Consider the following 20983-nt stretch of genomic DNA (forward strand, 5'->3'; position numbering starts at 1 on the left):
CTTTTTATTTTCCTCAGCAGGGGAGTCGATCAAGGATACCTAGCTCAGCATTACCAAAAGCAGAAGTCCCTCCAAATATCTCTGGTATCAAAGATAACTAGATCAGGACAATATTAAAACCCAAAACTCTAGACTCTTGGCCCTATTTCCCTTTCACCATTCTCTCCAGTCTTTCAACCATGGTGATCCATCACTTCAGCATAAAATATAAATCCTGTGCTCATAGCACCTGATCAATTAGCAAGAAAATGTATATTGACCTCAAGTTTACAAGAACCTTATTAAAACCCGGTTTTAAAGTTCATTACAGTTACCTCTGTCTTGGCAGCCACTGACCCCTACCCCAGAGGCTTTCCCACCTGGGTTTGTAACTGCTTGTTCTCTCTTTATCCCAAAGTCAAGGGAACTTAGAATATTCTCTAGACTGTTCCCTCTCCACAAACTCCCTCTTCTCTTCCTCTCATTGTCATTGCTGTTTTCCTTTTCTTCCTCAGATCCTCAGAGAAACCAGAATGCTGGCTGGTGAGGTTTTGGTGTCTCTTGCTGCACATGATTTCAACTCTGTGATGTATGAAGTACAAAGTAACTTCAGGATACTGGAGCTACCAGATGAATTCATTGTGCTTGCCCTGGCTGAACTGGCAACCAGCTACGGTATGGACAGAATAATCTCCACATTTTCCTGGGAAGCAACCACCCTGACTAACTGTCTAAAACCAGATGGGTGCAAGCAGCAGAAAGGAGAACATACCTCCCTTCTGCCATACTAAAGAGTATCGATACTGGGATTTCAGCACTTGTTTCTAAGCATAGATGAGCCTACTGCCCCGCCATTAGTCTGTGCTGTTCCAGATTTGGCTGGACTCTCCCATCTTCACTGTCCCTTTCACTTGGCTTTGTGTTTGCAAAAGCCCTTTTCCCACAAGTCATGTTCTGCAAACCACTGAACACTTACATGAAGTAGGAGTTTGTTATCATTTTTTTTCTACGTCACTTTATTTAACAGGTGTTTGTTTTTATTGTTTTTATTGTTTTATTACCTGTGCTAGGCCCTGGGGATGTAGGCAAGTTCTAGTAGGAGAGATAGACATTAATAAAATAATTATCCAAATAAACACTTGCTACCTAACAACAGGTACAGATGTCTTTATGCCTAGCACCTTATTTTATTTTTTTTAAGATTTTATTTATTTATTCATGAGAGACACAGAGAGAGAGAGAGAGTCAGAGACATAGGCAGAGGGAGAAGCAGGCTTTCCATGGGGAGCCCGATGTGGGACTTGATCCTGGGACCCCGAGATCATGACCCAAGCCAAAGGCAGACACTCCACCACTGAGCCACCCAGGCATCCATCTAGCACCTTATTTTAAACCAACAACTCCTTGATTCTCTAACTACAGCTAGGCATGATGGCAAAAGAAGGGTAGAGGAGAATATCTTCCTGCTGCACCTCATCTGTCTCCCCAACACAGCCTTGAAATGCTTGTTACTAACATGGAGAATCACAGAACTCCCCAGTGTGAGAGGATAATGCCTTTCTCCTCTTGTGCCCCTCTTGGCAGTGTCCCAGAGTATTCCCTTCATGATGATGACTCTGCTAACCATGCAAACCATGCTTAGGCTGGCTAATGAGGAAAGGATGAAGGGAGTCTTTTGTCTTGGTGGGTATCCCTAAGGTTACCTCTTTGTTAAGACCAGACTATGAATTGAACAAATGTTTCATTTTTCCTTTTACTCTAGCCTGTTCTTTCTAATAATATAGTAGCTACCATTGATTGAGTGCCTACCCCATGGAAGTTTCTCTGCAGGGACTTATCTCTCTCAATCCTCACAGCAATTATAATTCTCTCTGTCTCAATCCTAAAAGCAAGGTAAGTACTCTTAACCCCACTTTACAGGGGAGAAACTGAGGGTCATGGAAATTAAGCAATTTCTTAAATTGTGACAGTCAATGAAATGGCAAGGTAGGATTCAAGTCTATGTGACTGTAGTTTATACATTTTCCACTGCCCTAAAGAGCTTCCATGTCTACTAGCCTCCTTCTTTAGTTGGATCACACTTTCCCCACAGTGGCTCTGGGAGCTCACCAAGCTCTTAGCAGTAAGGTAAATTTTGGCTTTGCTTTATAATGCAATATTGTAATAATGGTAAGTAATCAACCTAATCAAAGTATAAGCAATCATAAAATTAAGAAAAATAGGTAAACAAACTTTGTGTCACAAATCCCTCAACTCCAAAACTGGAGTTTTGGGAAATACATCTAGAGTAACCAAGAGTCTACAGAGAAAAACATGCTCTGGGATTCCCAGGAAAAAGCATGTACAGCACAGTTAGAAGCTCCTTGGATGAGTCTAGAGACCTGGACGCTTTTTCCTGATAATCCACTGAACCATCAGGTGACTCTGTCCTCTCTCAATATCATTTTCATCTCTAAACACATTAAATAAAGTGATTACTAAGATCCTCTCAACTCTAACACCCCCAACACTACTATTTTGTAATATTTAAAGCCCTTGCTGTCAGGAATGTCATCTTTACCCATCAACCAAGTCTTTTCTGTTCTGTTTTGGCCATTTCTTCTTTTCTGTCCTCAATGGAAGCAATATTTATATCTGGTGTATACTGAGATTTTACTTTGTACCTGAATACTGCCTTGAGTATTTTAAGATTATCATTTCCTTTAACCTCACAGCAACCCCATTAGGTAAGTAACATTTTTTCCTTCACTTTATAGATGAGAAAATTGAGGCATAGAAAGTTAATAACTTGCCTGCAGTTACACAGTTAGTATGTGGCAGAGTCAAGATTTGAACTATGACAGGCTGGTTCAAGAACTTGAGCAATTATACTAGATTAGCCTACTTCTCAATACTTTTTAGTTTCCCTACTTACTATCGCAGCTAACACTGTGTTCTTGCAAATAAACTTTGGTGCTGGTAATAGCACTTCTACCTGCAATATCAACAACCCAACAGCGAAAAGGAAATAAAATTAGAAATCATCATGGCATCGAATGAGAGATTCTCTGTCTTTGTGTTATAAAGTTATCTAGTGCCCTTTGGTCCTAAAGCAACTTCTGTCTGACTGCCACTAAAGAATAGGCATAAAATTTCATAGTCCTCTATCCATCCTTCCAGCTGTTCGTTCAATCGATCAGCCAATAAGCAGACATTGTGCGCATTGCCTCAGATACCATCAATAGATAAGACATGCTTTCCCCCATGTTGCTTTTGGCCAGTGCAAGACACACACACACACACACACACACACACACACAAGATTATGACAAAGTACAGCAAGACATTATCAGTTTGAAGAGAAAGTGAATGAGTCAATAAATGACCAGCTCTAAGATACACAGGATCTTTCCAGAGTATTCCTTGCATGTGAAGTATCATTGAGGAGTAAACTATGAATTTTCTTCATCTAGTGAAACGTGAGGGCTGAAGGAACAAATAATTTTATTTCATGCATTTGATTCAAATATATGTGGGTGGTGGTCCAAATGATATTTTTGCAGGCTCAACATTTTTTCTTTATTTATTTTATTGAAGTGAAACAGACACATGGAAAAAAATACAAAACAGAAGTGTACAGCTTGATGAGTTGTCACAAAATGATCTTACTCATTTGACCACCACTCAGGTCGAGTAGTGAGACATTACTAATACTCCAGAAACCCACCTCATCTTTCCTGCCAATCATCACCATCTCCATCCTTTCCAAGGGTAACCTGACTTCTAACACCATAGATTAGTTTCATCTATTTGTGAGATTCATACGTGTTGTTGGGTGAAGCTATAGTCCGTGCTCACTTCTGTATATTATTACGTGTCTATACTGCAATTCTCCCATTCTACCTGTCGACAGACATTTTCTGTTTTCTATTTGAGGTTTTTCTAGAAAAAAAAAAAAAGCGAATATGTTTTCTTTTTGAGGCTATTACCAGAAAAAAGTACAAAACCAGTCTTATACAAGTATTTTAGTGTCTATTTATTTGGGTATCTAATGACTGCATACTTAGGAGTGGAATCTCTGGGTCATAGAGAACACATATTCAATTGTGGTAAATAGTGTCAAACAGTTTTCTAAAATGTTTGTATCAATTCACAATCCCCCAAGCAGTATGTGAAAATACCAGCTGCACCTTTGTCTTATTGACATTTGACATTGTCTGAAATTTTAGCAATTTCATAATTTTCATTATGGTTTGAACTTACATTTCACTAATGTGGCTAAATACTTTTTATATGTTTATTTGATACCATCATAACATTTTATAGAAACTATTACCATTTGCTAACCATCAGTGCACTCTTCTCAAATTATTTTATAGTCCCTCTGATCTTTATATTTTTCTCCATCTGTGATTGTTTTTAAAAATGCAGCCCTTGAGAAATTCAGCAAGGCCATTTACAAGTATGTCAACCACTGGAGAGACTTCCCTTATCCAAGATTGGATGCCAACCGACTCTCTGACAAGATCTTCATGCTGTTCCGGTATATAATGGAGAAGTGGGCCCCCATTACCTCATCTGTGCAAGTGAGTGGAGGCCTCAGCATGCCTCAAGCTAGCTCTCCTTCCATGCTGCTTGAACTTCCTCCACTCTCTGACATGATCATTAATCTCAGTGGTTTTGGAAAGCTATGAGTTGTATTTTATCAAGTTTATCAGAACTTTTTGTTTGCTTCAAATCACTATTTATTCATTCTTGGACTAATATTTATTGAGTCCCCCATGACATGCCAGACACTGTTGCCCATGCTGGGGAGACAGCGGGGATTGAACAGACCAAAATCCCCACTCCTGTGGAACTGACATTCCAGTGTGTGGAAGGAGCAATAACTAACTGAAAGTGAGTAAAATAGAAAGTTAGCTATTTTGTGTTTTAGAATCCATATTTGGGCTGAGTCACTGATTAGGAAAAACAACGGCCCACAAAAATATCCCATATCTCTGAAAATGACAGTGTAATAAAATAACATCTAAAGAACATGCATGGCTGCTTCAAAAGATCATAATGCCTTGTGCAGAAGAGATTACAAAGCTCAAGCACACGGAATCCCATGCCTATCTTGCTTAATCGGTATAATTCTTAAGTGGAGGCTAAATTACATCCTATCTAGGTCTTTTAGTCCTACATTATAAAAGGTGTAACACTTAGCCCTCTCTAGTTCAGTTTCTTTTCTACACTTGAAGCTACCAAAGCATTTATTTATTTTTTTTTAACATGCTGGGATAGTTAAATCATTAGCAAACATGGAACCTTTAAAATATCCTGTAAAAGTCTCTTCTTCAGGGCACCTGAAAAACACAATTCAATACAAATTCACCAAGTACTTCCCTAGCTTCCCACAGAAAGAGTTAGATAAGTGACAAGAAGTTGCACACAGTAATAAGGGAACAGAGAGAGAAGCACCTAAACTCCTGTGGTGAGTACTTGCAAAGGCCGTGATGTTGAAACTGAGCTTGCAGCTTCTAAAGACTTTCAACCCCAGCAAGAGGCATTCCCTAAAGAGACAATAAAAGCTGCTGAAGCAGAGGCTGGAGACAGGGTAACATGTGCACTTGAGTGAGGCTGGCGGGTGAAAGGGAAAGGGAGAAGAGAAAGGGGCTGTAAAGAGGCAGAAGCAAATGAAGCCAGAAAAGGTTTTGGTCTTGGCCACATAATGAAGAGCCTTGAATGCTAAACAGGAGTTTGGACTTTTTTTTTTAAATAGGAAATAAGAAACCTTTGAAGGGTTCTAAGCAAGGAGAATGAGATCTTAGAAACTAAGGAATAATTTTCAAGAAGCAAAGGGAGATCTATGGAGAGTCTATTGTTAAGTGCTTTAGCAAGAATAATCTTGAAAAGCGTCCATTGCTTGGAAATGTCCAATTGCTTAAAAGAATCATCCAGCTGACACACAGTTGAGTGAAATAAATGGTTGTTATTCTGAGCCACTAAGTTTTGAGACAGTTTGCTAGACAACAAAACTTAGCTGACAGAAAAAAATCCATCACATAGTATTAGGTAGAAAAAGCAGAATGCAGAACTATATATCAAAGAATGGCATCAGGTTTTTAAAAATTAAAATGTACAGAGAAAATATAGAAAGAATAAGTCAAGCAAATTAAAAAACCATACTAAATTACACTAAACAGTGATTATCTATCAGCAATTTGAATACTGTTTACTACTTCATCATAACTTGTGTGATTTCTAAATTTTTACAATTAATCTACTTACATTACATTTTATATATATATATTTTTTTTTTTTTTAATGTCAGCAGAAGTAAATGGGAGGTGGGAAGTGGAGATAGCGAACATAGACGTCTCTTTCAGAAAACTTTGCTTTTTGTTTGTTTGTTTCAAGTTTTTATTTAAATTCTAGTTAGTTCACATATAGTGTAATATTGATTTCATGAGTAGAATTTAGTGATTCATCACTTCCTTTTTTTGAAAAAAGGAAAGAAACAACATTGAGCTCAAAGTGATAGAGAACTGAAGAATTTTTTTTAATATGAGGGAAGTTTTAAATTTATTATTTATTGACAGAAAGTGACTATTGGGGAAAGTTTAAAGAAATAGAAAGAGGAGCAAATATTGAAATGAGTATCAGTATAGATACAGATGTAAATCAAGCTATAAATACAAACATAACTGCCTCATGCAATGATTTTAACCTAAACATCTTTTAAAGAATTCTTTCTTGGTTGGAAGTAGTGAGGAAAGTCTTTGGGGGGTGTCTAAAGCTCCTGGTATTCTGAGAACTGTATAAAAATCATAGTGAAGTATTAGAAGTGCTGTTTGTTGGCTGCCCCTGCAGACGTTGGCCATCATTAAGGCGCATGGCCCCACAGTGAGCCTGCTGCTGCATCGAGAAGACCTCTGTGAATATGCCCTGGACCAGGTACCCTGGCTCCTGAACCAGTATAAAGACAAAGAAATTGATTTCCACATCACTCAGGTAAGAACCACACCCTAAAGGAACTGATTCAGAAAGTCTACCGGTGACCATCCCAGAAGATAGTCTCAAGAGGTCCTGAGGAACTGAAATACTGGTTTGGGCAGCTGAACTTAAATACTTTTTGAGAAACATGAGGTAGAGAAGAGGTTGGCATAGCTGGGTGATGGGATCTCCAAAAAGGGATTAGGAATTTTCTTTTCAAGCTGCTGTAAGGCATTGACTAAGGCAGAGGGGCCAGAATCACTCAAGAAAACTGGTAACTGCAGAAAGATATGGGTTTGTTCTCCTCACAAAACATAATTATTTGTCTTCCACCTCCTGTGCTACTGCTTCATGGGCAGCCTCCAACTAACCTTTGAAAGCTTCCATTCTAGAGTCTAAAACAAATACTGACCGCGGTGGTCCTTTATGACACTGCCCTTCCAAAGGACTTGAGAAAAACCATCTTCATCAATTTACTCAACCAGGTAAGAAAACCCTACTGTCAGATCTGATTGTTTCATTTCTACTGGTTTTCTGTTTTTAATATCTCCCACCTCATTCTTCTTTCTCATTCAGGTGTGCAGACTTCCAGAGCCTCCAGTAAAGGAAAATGAACTTGAAGCTTCAAGCTGTTTCCTCATTCTAGGTAGGACCCAGTGTCCTGAGGGTTCTTAATAAAAATGTCTCCCAGTGATGATGACACAGTGATGAAGGGTCACATTAGTTATTTCACACACAGACATAACATTCTTTCAGCTTACTATTTTCTGTGCCTCTTCCTATCCTACCCATTCCTAAAAGAAGAGCAACAGATAGGATAACCAATCATCCTGGTTTGCCTGGAACTAAAGGACTTCAAGGGATAGAACTTTTAGTTCTAAAACCAGAAAATTTCCAGACATATTTTGGGAAATAACTCCCTTATCAGATATATGGCTAGCAAATATTTTCCCCATCCCATGTGTTGCTTTTTCATTTTGTTAATGGTTTTTGTGGGTTTTTTTACTGCCAAGCAGAAGATTTTTGGTTTGATATAGTCCCACTTGTTTATTTTTGCCTTGGGCGCTTCTACTTTTGGTGTCAAATCCAAAAAATCATTGCCAAGACCAATGTCAAGGAGCTTACCACTTGTTTTCTCCCAGGAGTTTTATGGTTTCAGGTCTTATATTCATGTCTTTATTTTGATTTGATTTTTGTATGTAGTATAAGGTAGGGATCCAGTTTCATTCTTGTGCATGTGGTTGTCCAGTTTTCCCAACACCATTTATTGAAGAGATTATCCTTTCCCCGTTATATATTTTTTTGGCTCCTTTGTCAAAAATAAATTGACCACATATGCACGGATTTATTTCTAGGCAAACCAAGGTGAGTTGGTAATCCTAGGGATAGGAAACGCTTTTTTTCTTGGTATTTGAGATTATTTGAAACTGTGTCAAACCCAAAGTCATGCTTTTTTCTCATCTCTTAGTATCTATTCCTTCTCTCTCTCTCTCTCTCTCTCTCTCTCTCCCTCTTTCACTCTTTCCCCTTCCGTCTTGTTCTCTCACATCACAATCCCACCCATTGTCTGGTTAGAGTACCTGGTGCAAGTCATAGGGAAGGTACCAAGTTCTCAGAGTCAGTATAAAAATTATGTTCCATCATAGACCCTAAAAAGTAAGGACCAAAGCAATTCCATACTTCCCATACCTCCACCCTCCCCAAAATATGTCATTTCTACTATTTCACTGAATACCTTTCTATTATGTTCTAATTCTCGCTTAACTGATCCCTCTGCTCCTATTCTTTCCTCTGTTCTATGCCCAACCTAATTAACTACTTCACTCTACCGCTAATAATTTCAAACCCAAACTATTCTACTCCAGCCAGGCCTGTTCTCTTTCTTCCCTGTTTCCTACCTTACCCTTGTAGCTCTCCAGCTCCACAACTAGTGAAGCATCTCTCCATTCTCTGCTTCCACGTTCGCAATGTGTTCTCCCCGTGTCTTCTCTCCTTTTCTCCTTTTATACTGAATCGGGGCCCAACCTAATAACCTTACCTTAATTTGATTCCATCTGTTAAAAAAAAAAAAAGCTAATTTCCAAATAAAGTCATATTCACAGGTATGAACAGATGTTGACCTAGGTATATAAATCTCTCTTTGCCAAACTGCTTAATTCTGTGATACTAAAGATACACCAATGTAATAAAATCTAGTTACCAACCAAAGAGTGACTTTGCCAATCTTCATGGAATTCCACTTTTCCCATTCACAAATATTTTATCTAAGGTGAAAATGAGTTCTTATGACTTCAGTATTTCTTAAACCTGCAGCCCATTCCAACCCTGCAGACCTGGTGGAATTTTTTGATGAACAAATGAGAAGTAATAATGAAACCACTCGAATGGGAATCTTGACTTTGTTAAGATCGGCTATCAATGCTGAGGGTAAGCAAAGGAATAAAGCCAGAGTGGTTTATTTTGTGCCAAGAAGCAAACTGAAGCCTATGCATTCTCTAACTTTATTCTGTGTCTTTGGGGGAGTTTATAGAAGATCATATGCAAGTAAAGCTCTGTCTTCTTGGTCATCTACAATCTACTACTTTTGTAAAGATTTTATTTATATGAGAGAGACAGTGCATGAAAGAGCATGAGCAGGGGGAAGAGCACAGGGAGAGATTGAAATGGACTCTCCACTGAGCCCAACACCAAGCTTGATCCCAGGACCCTAAGATCATGACCTGAACTGAAGGCAGACACTTAACCGACTGAGCCACCCATGCACCCCTACAATCTACGTTCACTTACTTCTTCTCTTCAGATATTTATAGACATAAGTAGTTGAGAGGGAGAAGTAGAATATTTGAAAATCAAATTTAGAATTTAGAAGATCTAGTAAGCTGCCTAAGTGGCCCAATAAATAGGGGGTATGTGGGAGGAATGCACAATATTCAAGAGATTAGTACATTTAGAAAAGAGCAGAATTTAATGAAATATCATATTTTATTAATGCCAAGAAGCACATATTTTCATTATATTGGAATGCATTGCATAATTGATAGCATCTTTAATTATAATCAGCCACTATAAGGTTTTTTTGGTACAATATAAAATAATGGTGTCTCATAAAATTGATGCTATCTGGATTCAATAAAATATGAGAATTCATTTTTATTCTACATTATTTCAAAAAATTCCGTTAGCTCTGAGATTTACTGAAGAATCAGCAGACAAGATATATGAAGTAGTCTCACGAAATTTAAAGCTAATCCACTGGGCGTGATATATTGAGTCCACTTTGGAACCTAACATTTTAAGATAAAACCAAATATAACTGGGAGCAAAGAGAATAATAAATATCTTTCAAAAATTGGGAGATAAGAGGGGTGCCTGAGTGGCTCAGTGGGTTAAGCATCTGTCTTGGGCTCAGTCACGATCCCAGAGTCCTGGGATCTGGCCTCATATGGGGCTCCCTGCTTAGCAGGGAGTTTGCTTCTCCCTTGTCCTCTGCCCCTCCCCCTGACTCATGCTCTCTCTCTGTCTCATAAATAAATAAAATCTTTTAAAAAATGGAAAAGAAGGTAAGAGGAAATTGAATAACGTGAAATGTTATGGACAAAAGACTTTGCAATTGTGCACCATAACTCTAATGGATTTTCATCAATCCTAGAACCATCTGTACTCCTACTGAACCCAATCTCTTAATTTCTATCCCTGTCTTTCAGAGCCCAAGTTGCGGGATCACATCACTTCAATTGAAAGAACAGTCAAAGTCGTCATGAGTGACCTCAACATAAAAGTTAGAGAATTAATGGGGACTTTGATTTTGTTGATGGTAGTTTTAGGAATTAATGAAATTCTTTAAGAACTCAGTGATGAATTCCATTTTTAATAGAATTCCATCTTTCCCTGAAGATAAATTATATCAAGTTAAAGTTTTAAAGTACATTCAGTTCGAGGGTTTCTCAGTAGAAAAATAAATAAATAAATATTTTTGCCCAGAGCATCACAGTACTATGCTCTTCAAATAGTTTAAAAATTAATTATAAAAATAATATATCTTTCTCCAAAAAATAATAACTGCTAAGTCTTTTGTTTTTTTAGCTTAGATATCCTATTCAACTAGGGAACATCTAGAGCAAGTCTTGACATAGGGGATTGCACAATATTTCTGGATTATTTGATTAAAGTTTTCCATATTAGAAAAAACATATAACTTGTACTGGAACAAATTTAAAAAAAATAGAAATTACTGTATTTTTTTGTTAAAACCATATTTTGTTTGGATCAAAGCCTTATACAGGAACCAATGAAAAGAAGAAAATTCCCTATGAGACTTTCATCTGCAGTGACTATAATAAAAGCCATACAATAAATAACAATAATTATGCTAAGTGAAATAGGTCAGAGAAAAACAAATACCATACGATTTCACTCTATATGGAATCTGAGAAATAAAACAAATGAACATATATTAACTTTATATGTAAGTGATGAATCACTGAATTTTACTCCTGAAACTAGTATTACACTATATGTTAACTAGAATTTAAATTAAAAATTGAAACAAAAAATAAATAAAACAGTAAATTATAAGAAATTAAAAAGTATTGGTGTGATTATATATAAAAACTTGGCCCAGTAAGTGGCCAAGCCAATTATAAAATTACTAAGAGAGTTTAGGGTAGAATAAAATAGGACAGAAACTTTAAGGAAGTCCCCAGGCAAAAATAGAGAATTTATATATATTTTTTGAGAATTTATATTTTTTAAAAAAGATTTTTATTTATTAACTCATGAGAGACACAGAGAGAAGGTAGAGACATAGGCAGAGCGAGAAGCCGGCTCCTCGCAGGGAACCCGATGTAGGACTCCATCCCAGAACTCCAGGACCACACCCTGAGCCATGTTCAACCGCTGAGCCATCCAGGTGTCCCTCAAAAATAGAGAATTCATAACTTTTTTCTCCCTCGCTTAGGTAAATTACTGGTGCCTTTATGCTAATTGCTACCTTGTGGCCCTGCCTCCCTATTCAAAAAAAATGTTTTTACAACTCTCCATTAAAAGACCCATTCAGTAAAGATTTAGATATGAGCTTTCTATCCTCGAGGGAAGCAATCCAATAAACAAATTTACTTATTTACAAGTTATAGTACAGGTTCATAATCTTTTGTTCTAATCCCTGAAGCCAGATATATTTCGGAACTCACAACCTTCCTGATTTTAGAAAAATATTACTGTGACAGTAGCCACAATCAAATGCATTAATATCTCTGCAAGAAAATATATGCAGATCTACAGTACATAGAATAAGTAAAGACTACAGTTTTAAGAGCTGAGTTGAGTTTTGCCACCAAATGAGTTAGCACCAAACTCAAGAAACAAAATTCCAGTGTCCAGAGTTGTTTGGGCTTTGAAATTGTAGATAAAGGATTGCAGATCTATGGTTCACGATGCTATCTTTCACTGAGGATTTTTAAAGCAAGGCAGAGATTTAGCCCACAATACCAATATTTCCTAATCTACGGTAATAAAGGACATGTCTTGGGTGCTAGGGAGAAAGATTTTGGTTAAAGAGAGCCTTTCCAGTAACCCTTAAATCATAAGCTCTAGCTGGCTTCCTGCTCCATCTATATATAGTACCATCATTCAATTGATACTCCTTTTGGAAAGGTTCCCACTAAATGATTCATGAAGGTTAAAGAGTAGGAGAAGCGTAGAGTAGGAGAGTGGAAATTAATGTTCCACCCGATGTAGTAAAATGCTGCAAGTACATTTTTTTTGATTCTAGGTAAGGAATTCCACTCTCCTCCTCATCCAAACCATGTGTGAGAAATGCTACATTGAAGCCCGGGAAGGATGGCCACTGATTGATTATATCTTCTCCCAGTTTGCCATGTCCAACAAGAACCTGGTATGATGAGGGTGCAGTTTTGAAAGCTACACTGTCACAAGGGCAATTAACTCAATGAGGGCTCAATTCAATGACTGATTTAGAAGTTATATTTCAGTCTTACCGCTTTTATTGATAAATTTTTCGGTCTCTAGCATTCTCAATTCTCTTTCATTGGTATCACTTATAACTTACGATAAATTCAAGATGGGTGACATTATGGTTTTCCCTGAGAAGACAACCTGTCCTCAACGGCTTGGGACAAGGGTGTAGAAAGTGAATTACTTCAGAGAAAACAAGAGGCATCCATAGTTGCCGCACTGGGGTTGGCTTCCTGAAAAGCATGTGCATCAGATCCAGATCTTAGCAAGTCCATGATAGCTGAAATTACAATCCACTCCGCTAGGGGGCAGTGTCTTTGAAAATCTTCGCCCCCACACACACTCTGACTCCCACTCCCACTCCCACTCCCACCCCCACCCCCGAGAAAACAGCAAAGGCCTCAGGGAGACAGGGAGTATCTGTAGTTCAAGGACCCTCACAATTTTTGCTTTTCTGCTCTATCCAGCAGAGTTTTTTCTAACCCATTCCTCCAAGGAAGACTTTAAAACAGAAATTAAGGACTGAAGACCAAAATCGCTGGGTTCCATGAGCCTTTTTGGTTGAGTGACTGCATCCTGCACCCCAGAGTCTAAGAACACATCCAAGTAAGGTCAGAAGGGACCAACAAGAAGGATGATTAACAAGTCACTGTTTCATCTTTCTTGAAGGAAAAGCCAATGAAACCCAACTCCCTTAAGGATGAAAAGGGAGAGAAATCTGTCCGGGAAATAAGCCTCGAGGTCTTAAAAACCCTAGACCCTTTGGTCATTGGAATGCCCCAGGTAAGGGGTCTTTTGTCACACTGGCAGTTACTTAGATTATCTTCTGAAGCTCTGCCCACTTAGGAGTAAAAACATGAATTTGTCCTTCATGTGTCATCATCGGCTTTTTGATGTTCTGAATAGAGGAAGTGCATTGAGATGTTCAGTGCCCAGCCTAGAGTAATTCCTCAAAAACTTCTCTTCTTCCCCTGCACACCTAGACATATCATTGTGTGGTGAGCGGAGATTCTAATTCAATGAATGTTAAACTTTCCCCATTCATCTGGGAAGGTGTAGAAAGCACACATTCTCAAGCCACACCTGAGGCTTAAAAATAATCTAGACCTTTGTGGGAGGAGCCTTGGAATCTGTATTTTCCTTACGCAAAATGACCTGAGAAAGGATTAACTGGCCAGAAATGCATGACACAGACAAGAGACAATCAACAGACCAATTTAAGTGGATCAGAGGCTTCATCTACAAGGGCATTTTAAGGTGTGGTTCTTGGATTATCTAAAATATTTCTTTAAAATGCAGGTCTCCAGGTCACCTCCCACATCTACTAAATCAGCATTCTGGGCATAGGGTCTATGAATCTGCCCTGCAAACAAATACCAATATTTCTGAGGCACACTACAGTTTGAAATATTTCAATGTAGAAAGTAAATGATGAAAAGAAATGTAGGCCCAAACTCTAATGGGCCTGACATGCCACATTCCTAGCTTGTTATTAATGAGCCATTCAAAATGTTAAGCTAGCGCTAAATATTTAAAACAATAACTGTAAGAGATCAGTGGATTTACATAGAAGTAGACTGAAAGCAAAGTGGGTGAGCATGAGATCAGATGCAACTCACAGGAACTGGAGAGGAGGCATGAGAAAGTAGGAAGGAAATACGGAGGGGCATGGGAGACCTTATAATGAAAAATGGATCGGGTTTCGTGATTAAATCTGGATGGCAAGACAAAGGGAACAGTCCATGTTGACACCTAGGTTCCCATTAGGACAAGGGAGTTTTCCACAGGATATGAAACAGACTGACTAAAGAAACCAAGTGCTCCAGAACTCCAAACCACGAAGGTCAGCACTTAGAGCACAAACAGTAACAACAGCCCATTCACTCTCTGTTCCTAATCTTTCCCTCTCAGAGCAGTGCACTCATCTTGGGGTTTGGGGACATATAGGACTTATTTTGGGTTGTCACACTGACACGAGGCTTGGTGGTGAGTGGAGCCCAAGGATGCTAGACTTCCCAAACTGCCTAGAACACTTCTTCTCAAGGAAGAATTGTCCTGCCCTAAATTCCAGCAGAAAACACTCAGTAATACTCATTACAGCTAGCACCTGAAAATGAATGTGCAGTGCAGAGATTTTATTTCATGATTCCATTTTGATTTGGCCTGAAGAGCAATAATAATAATAATATTATTATTATTATTATTATTAATAATAATAATAATGATAACAGGTGGGGGAACATGCTCTGAATCAGAGGGAAACCCGCAGTGAGGACCAAGGAGAAATCATGGAAGAATGAACAATCCTTGCATCTTGCCTTGTTTTCCACAGGTGTTATGGCCAAGAATCCTGACTTTTGTAGTACCTGCAGAATATACAGGAACTCTGGACTACCTGTTTAATATCATCAGAAGTTTGATTATGGCAGAGGAGAGGAAGAAGAATGATGCCAAAGAGTCAACAGCACTTGTCATCTCTACAGGAGCTGGTGCGTACATTCAGAAACAAAGTAAAACATTTCTGAGGCTCATTTCCAGAAAGGCTATGGTGCTTTGATTATATATCCAACCCCAATCTAAATTTCTCTAGCCCCCACAGCAATAATGAAAATCGCTTTCTCTTCCCAGTGAAACTTCCTTCACCACAACAGCTATTGGCCAGACTTCTGGTGAGTGAGTTATGAATAACTAATGTGGGGATAAATTTAGGCCAATATAGATCATTCAATTCTAAATAAATGTTAATAAAAATTACACAGCAACTGCAAACCAAAAGAAACACGAAAATGGCATAATAAATGTTCTGCTACACTAATGACACTCATTAAGATTACTGGCAAGATTATCTTCTAGCTCTGAAATGCTTGTTAAACTTAATTTATTATTTTAAAATAAGCATAGAGTGAATTTGATCCCGAAGTACCATTCAAACAAATTCCACATCTATTATTTAGATTTCCTTCTTTCCCCCATATGTATCATTTGCTCAGATAACATTTCCACATGCCCTTATTTAACTAACAAATGTATCTAAGTGTTGGTACCTTCCATTTATTTTTGGTTGAAGGTTTCTATATATTTTTTCACCTTTATCTTCAGATGAAAATTGGGGAGGATTATCTAAGTATTAGCTTTTCTCTAAGGTAAGAATAGACTGATGATTTGTTAAAAGATTATCTAATGTAGGAATCAGGGGCATCCAGGACAGTGGTAAAAGGAAAAGGCAGATGGGCCTTTTAAATAACCTTCCACTGGATTAACTTTTTATCTTCCATTTTTCAGGTAATATCTATACTTGCCAGTTTAGGGAAATTACGTGGGGCTGGTGCAATAGGACTTTTGAAGATACTGCCTGAGATAATTCACCCAAAATTGGTAGACCTGTGGAAAACACGCTTTCCTGAGCTTCTGCAGTCTCTGGAAGGTACAAGGGAGTGGGATTGGGTCTTTATCCAAGGAGGCAAGAACACAAAGAAATGAGGCACCACTTCTCTGCCTAAGTCTCATGTTAGACAATTAAAATGATGAACTTGACATGCAAGGTAGACAGCTATACTTTTTCCTTGATTCCTTATGTTCTAATTCTCTACCACATACTTGTACTACAGTAGGATCTGGTGGGTAATATTCTTAGCAGAAACTTTTATTTTTGCTCTGGTCTTTTTCTTATATTTAGAGAAACTCTGTTTTGGTATTGTTCTAAAAAGTCATTACTATTTATGTTATTTATGTTAAAATATGGTCATTTAAGTACTTACTGTTGAAATTAGCAAAAAGTCTAGATTTGTATCATGGATTAAAGACTTTTTGCTTATGCTATATGTTGGCAAATTGAACTCCAATATAAAAAAAAAAAAGACTTTTTGCTTATGTGGCTAGGACTTAAAGTTGGCAACATAGTAAATTTCATCTGAAACAATCATCCTGTGTAAAGCTTGAAGTGGAGCTCCAGTATCCACTGGGGACCTAGCAAGGGAGAAACAGAATCCTGACTTTATTTTCTATTTTTAATTCCTATTTCTAGGAAAGAACACCAGCATCATTCTATGGGAAACCATGCTGCTTCAGGTAAGGGTAGCTTCTAGACTGACTGTTGATGATGGGGTGATAAAATCAGGTAGAGTCACCCATCTTAATGAAAAAAGATCCAGATTCCAAAGGGCAGTAAACATTTCCTTTCCTTGGGAAAAGGACTGGAATGTTAGAAGTTGATAACTTAAGCATTACAGTCTCTACATCACCATAGTTTGAACAATAATCTTTAGTCTTCAATTTGGTTAAGAGTTTAAGATAGTATTGAAGAGTTCACTTACTAATATTTTTTTGTGTCTTTCTCAAATCTTTTCTAATTTCCAGTTCTTTCCTCTCCTTGTAATTGCATTCTTTTACCATTTAAGTAAATTGACCTTTTTTTCTGCTTCTATGCTTCTAAATACAACTCTATTTGCTCCTCTTTCTGCTTCTCACTGTATTTTTTCCTGATTTCTAAAAACCAAAGGGCCACATTATGCCATTTTTTCAGAAAAAAAAAAATCTCTCATCCATAAATTTTTGGGACTTCTGCAAATGAGCAATGCCACAGACAGTGCCAAATCCCCAAAATGGTAAATTGCAGATAGGAGTTGAACCATGGTTGTGCACAGAGGATCTTAATTTCAGGAGCCTATAAAATTTCAGGAGGTCAAGGAACCCATGGAAAGGGAGCTTTTAACCTTGCAGGGTCTCAGTTCATAAGCTGCTTTCATAGAAATTAACTAAGGTTTTTTAAAAATGTCAAGTTTTAGTGACCTTTCGGCATCACCTCCATGTCCCATCACTCCTCCTTGGAGCACCAAAATCTGTAGGATGGGTTCTTAAGAACTGGCATGCTTTAAAGACTCCCACAAGTGATTCTTATCCAGTGTGAGATTTTAAAGCAACTACTTTACTTTCCTGGTCTTTAATTCTAGGATCCACCTCTCCTCCTATATCCATGCTTCTTTTATCTTCCACCTTCTTTCCCTCAAAATTCCTACCTTATTTTCCCCTGCTACCATTCTAAAGTAACTGTTCTTACCATTATGGAAGATTCCCTCTCAAGAGGGAAGCCCTAAGAACATTCTTCTCCTTTCCCTCTTCCAATCTTGAGTGTACTTCCATTTAGCCTTCTTCTCCCAAAACTATTTACTTGTGCCTTCTTCTCTCAGACTTCCAAGGTGGTTTAATTTCTTCTCTTCAAAGGGCCCACTCACTGAATGAGTTCCAAGAAAATATGTAGACATCTTTATTGGTTTTGACATTAAATGTCCTTTCCTAAGTTTAAAGTGGGGAAGATACAAGAGAAATAACTGACTTTAGAAAGTACAACGGATTTTGTCCTCCAAAAAAGACAAAAACACCTTTTTATGTATTGTTCAATGAAGAAGGAGATGGGTTCAGATGGCTGACTGAAGCTCTGGCTCAGAACAATTGGTGAAACCAGGAATGCTTAGCCACTAGAGCTGAAGTTAGCAAAATGTACTTGTACATTTAATTGGTTCTTCAAGACATTTTAATTCTTTATTCCAAAAAATGTCCCTTTCTTTTTCTTCTGGTATGTAATAAAACAAACACTGACAAATGAAGTTTTTCCAAATCTGTTTAAAACTTGAAAAATGTTAACTTCAATTTAAGTTTCAAAATGAATTAGTTTCTATTTTAAGACTTCGGGCAATTTTAATTTAAGGGGAAAAAGGAAAGCACTTACATGGAGTTACTTCCACCTTCTATGTAACTTGTTCTTAATGGGAATTCAGAACATACAGGATATGGCTATTAAAATAAACAAAGAAAAGGGCACCTGGCTGACTCAGTTGGAGGAGAGTGTGACTCTTGATCTCAGGGTTGTGTGTTTGAGCCCTACATTGGGTGTAGAGATTATAAATAAATAAACAAACTTTAATAAAATAAGAGGAAAAGTGCCAAAATAACCAGTTTTCTTAAATGGGAAAATGAACAGTCCTAGTTAATATATATTTATACTTTAAAAAAAATAAAGTAACAAAAAAATACCAAGAAAGTACACTAAACAGTCATATTTATATCTAACTTCCACTTCCTTGAACAGTTGCTCAAAGAATCCTTATGGAAGATAGGTGATGTAGCCTGGACCATTCAACTGAGTCAAGATTTCAATGAGCAAATGGACAGTTACAGCAACATCTCCCTTGAAAAGGTTGGTTTTTCAACGAAGGGACCTTACTTCCTAGCTCATGACCTAAATTGGCTGCTCAACTTCCAATTTGTCTGTATACCACCAAAAAAGAGGGAGAAATTACTAGAAAAACGCTACCTTCTCTACACCTTGCATTTGACCAAAAATTACTCATAGGACTATCCTAGCTGCAAGGAAAACTGAGTAATATAGCACCTTTGAGATAGATACATACCTGGTTGAAATCCAGGTGTTCTGTTTTAAAGAAGGAAGGAAAAGGGACGCCTGGGTGGCTCAGTAATTGGGCAGCTGCCTTCCGCTCAGGTCGTGATCCTGGACCCAGGATCGAGTCCCACATGGGGCTCCTGAGAAGAGCTTGCTTCTCCCTCTGCCTATGTCTCTGCCTCTCTCTCTCTCTCTCTCTCATGAATAAATAAATCTTTAAAAAAAGAAGAAGAAGAAGAAGAAGAAGAAGAGGAATAAAAATAGATAATGAAGGCAAATAGTAGTCCCTGTCACAGCACTGTTTTAATGTCAGTTTATGCCTTAGTTTCCACTGGGCCAGTTTTGTGAGGTTGGCTACAAGAAACAATCTACCACAATTTAACAACTTATTATACTGAAACTGAAAGAATACTCAGAGTCCAGCTTTCTCCTTCCTCTGTTCCTGAATGGCTTCCACCTAACCCTCTGCATTGGAGCCACTCATTCTAAATGGAGTTTGAATCCAGCTTCTACTCCTTACTATATATGTAACTTTAGATAAATTACTTAACTTCTCTAGAACTTCAGTATATTCATCTAAAATGGAAATTATACCCAGGTCTGAGTATTGTAGTGATATAAGGGTTCAAAGAGATAATATATGTAAAGTCCCTAGTGAAGTACGTGCCTGGCCCAAGACTTCTGCTCAATAAAAATAGATGAAGATTATTGTTATGGTTATAACCTTTCTAATTTTTTTTCTGGAAAAATGTTTCTTAACTCATCAGTTCTAGTATTAAGTGTCAATTCCAACAAACTATTATCAACTTTCAACTCTCCTATGCAATATTCAAAATTCCCATCACTGATTGATTCTCTCATATGGTAGCATACTGACTCTCCAAATTATGGTCTATGAGGCCTGCAGACGTGCTCATCAGGAGTATTTGATGAGCAATGCCTCATCTTCCCATATGTAAACTAGACTCGTGCATCCCATGTAATACCATCCATCCAACAGCTTCCAGATTCATGAGATGAATCCAGGATAATGGTGATATGGATAGGCAGAGCAGTTCAAGCAGTGAGCTGCTTAAATGGCCCTCAGCCATTATACTCAACAGGAAAGAGTGTACCAGTTTGCTTTAGCTGCATAGCAAACTACCCCCTAGTGGCTTAAAATAATAGCCACCTACTTAGTTTACACGTTTGCAGGTTGACCGTTTGGGCTGAGCTCAGCTGGGCAGTCATTCCATCTCAACTAGTCTCACTGGCATAAATTGGGGATTGGCTGGTGTGCCAGGATCTCAACTAAGACAACTTGTCTCTGTTCCTCGTGGTCTCTCCTCCTCCAGCAGGACAGCCCAGTCTTGCTCTCATAGTGTGACAATGAAGTATACAAGGTCTCCTGGGGTCTGGGCTCCAAACAGACACACTATTACTTCTGCCACATTCTGTGGGCCAAAACAAGTCACAAGGTCAGCCCAGATTTGAGGAGTGGCGAAACAGACTATACCGATAGGAGGATCTGGAAACTCACATAATAAGGAGGCATGGATAAGGATGGGATGGAAAGATTCTGGCTATTTTTGCAATTGATCACATTTTTTCCCAGTTCTGGGTATCTGATTTCTGGGATTCCTTGCCAAGTCTCAAAGGAGAAATGCACAATACACTGAATCTGACCAAATCAGCAGA

At 38.1% G+C, this 20983-nt stretch overlaps 1 protein-coding gene across 8 annotated transcripts in view; it reads left to right on the forward strand.

Annotated features, from left to right (window-relative positions):
* Positions 1 to 20983, forward strand: part of MROH2B (maestro heat like repeat family member 2B) — a 63156-nt gene that overhangs the window by 5487 nt on the left and 36686 nt on the right. For 7 of the 8 annotated variants that reach the window (XR_013378595.1, XM_077896114.1, XM_077896113.1 and 4 more), the window contains 15 exons: positions 495 to 654; positions 1564 to 1662; positions 4390 to 4544; positions 6814 to 6954; positions 7329 to 7421; positions 7513 to 7582; positions 9250 to 9363; positions 10641 to 10714; positions 12707 to 12829; positions 13579 to 13692; positions 15242 to 15398; positions 15538 to 15578; positions 16192 to 16333; positions 16934 to 16977; positions 18995 to 19102. Coding sequence is in view for 7 of the 8 variants with exons in the window: in XM_077896114.1 (XP_077752240.1) it covers positions 495 to 654; positions 1564 to 1662; positions 4390 to 4544; positions 6814 to 6954; positions 7329 to 7421; positions 7513 to 7582; positions 9250 to 9363; positions 10641 to 10714; positions 12707 to 12829; positions 13579 to 13692; positions 15242 to 15398; positions 15538 to 15578; positions 16192 to 16333; positions 16934 to 16977; positions 18995 to 19102 (1635 nt within the window). In the remaining variant the exon portion in view is untranslated. The remainder of the gene's footprint in view (positions 1 to 494; positions 655 to 1563; positions 1663 to 4389; positions 4545 to 6813; positions 6955 to 7328; positions 7422 to 7512; positions 7583 to 9249; positions 9364 to 10640; positions 10715 to 12706; positions 12830 to 13578; positions 13693 to 15241; positions 15399 to 15537; positions 15579 to 16191; positions 16334 to 16933; positions 16978 to 18994; positions 19103 to 20983) is intronic. The other variant, XM_077896118.1, reaches the window with a different exon arrangement.

Source organism: Canis aureus, chromosome 4 (genome assembly GCF_053574225.1).
Source record: "Canis aureus isolate CA01 chromosome 4, VMU_Caureus_v.1.0, whole genome shotgun sequence".
Classification (NCBI taxonomy): domain Eukaryota; kingdom Metazoa; phylum Chordata; class Mammalia; order Carnivora; family Canidae; genus Canis; species Canis aureus.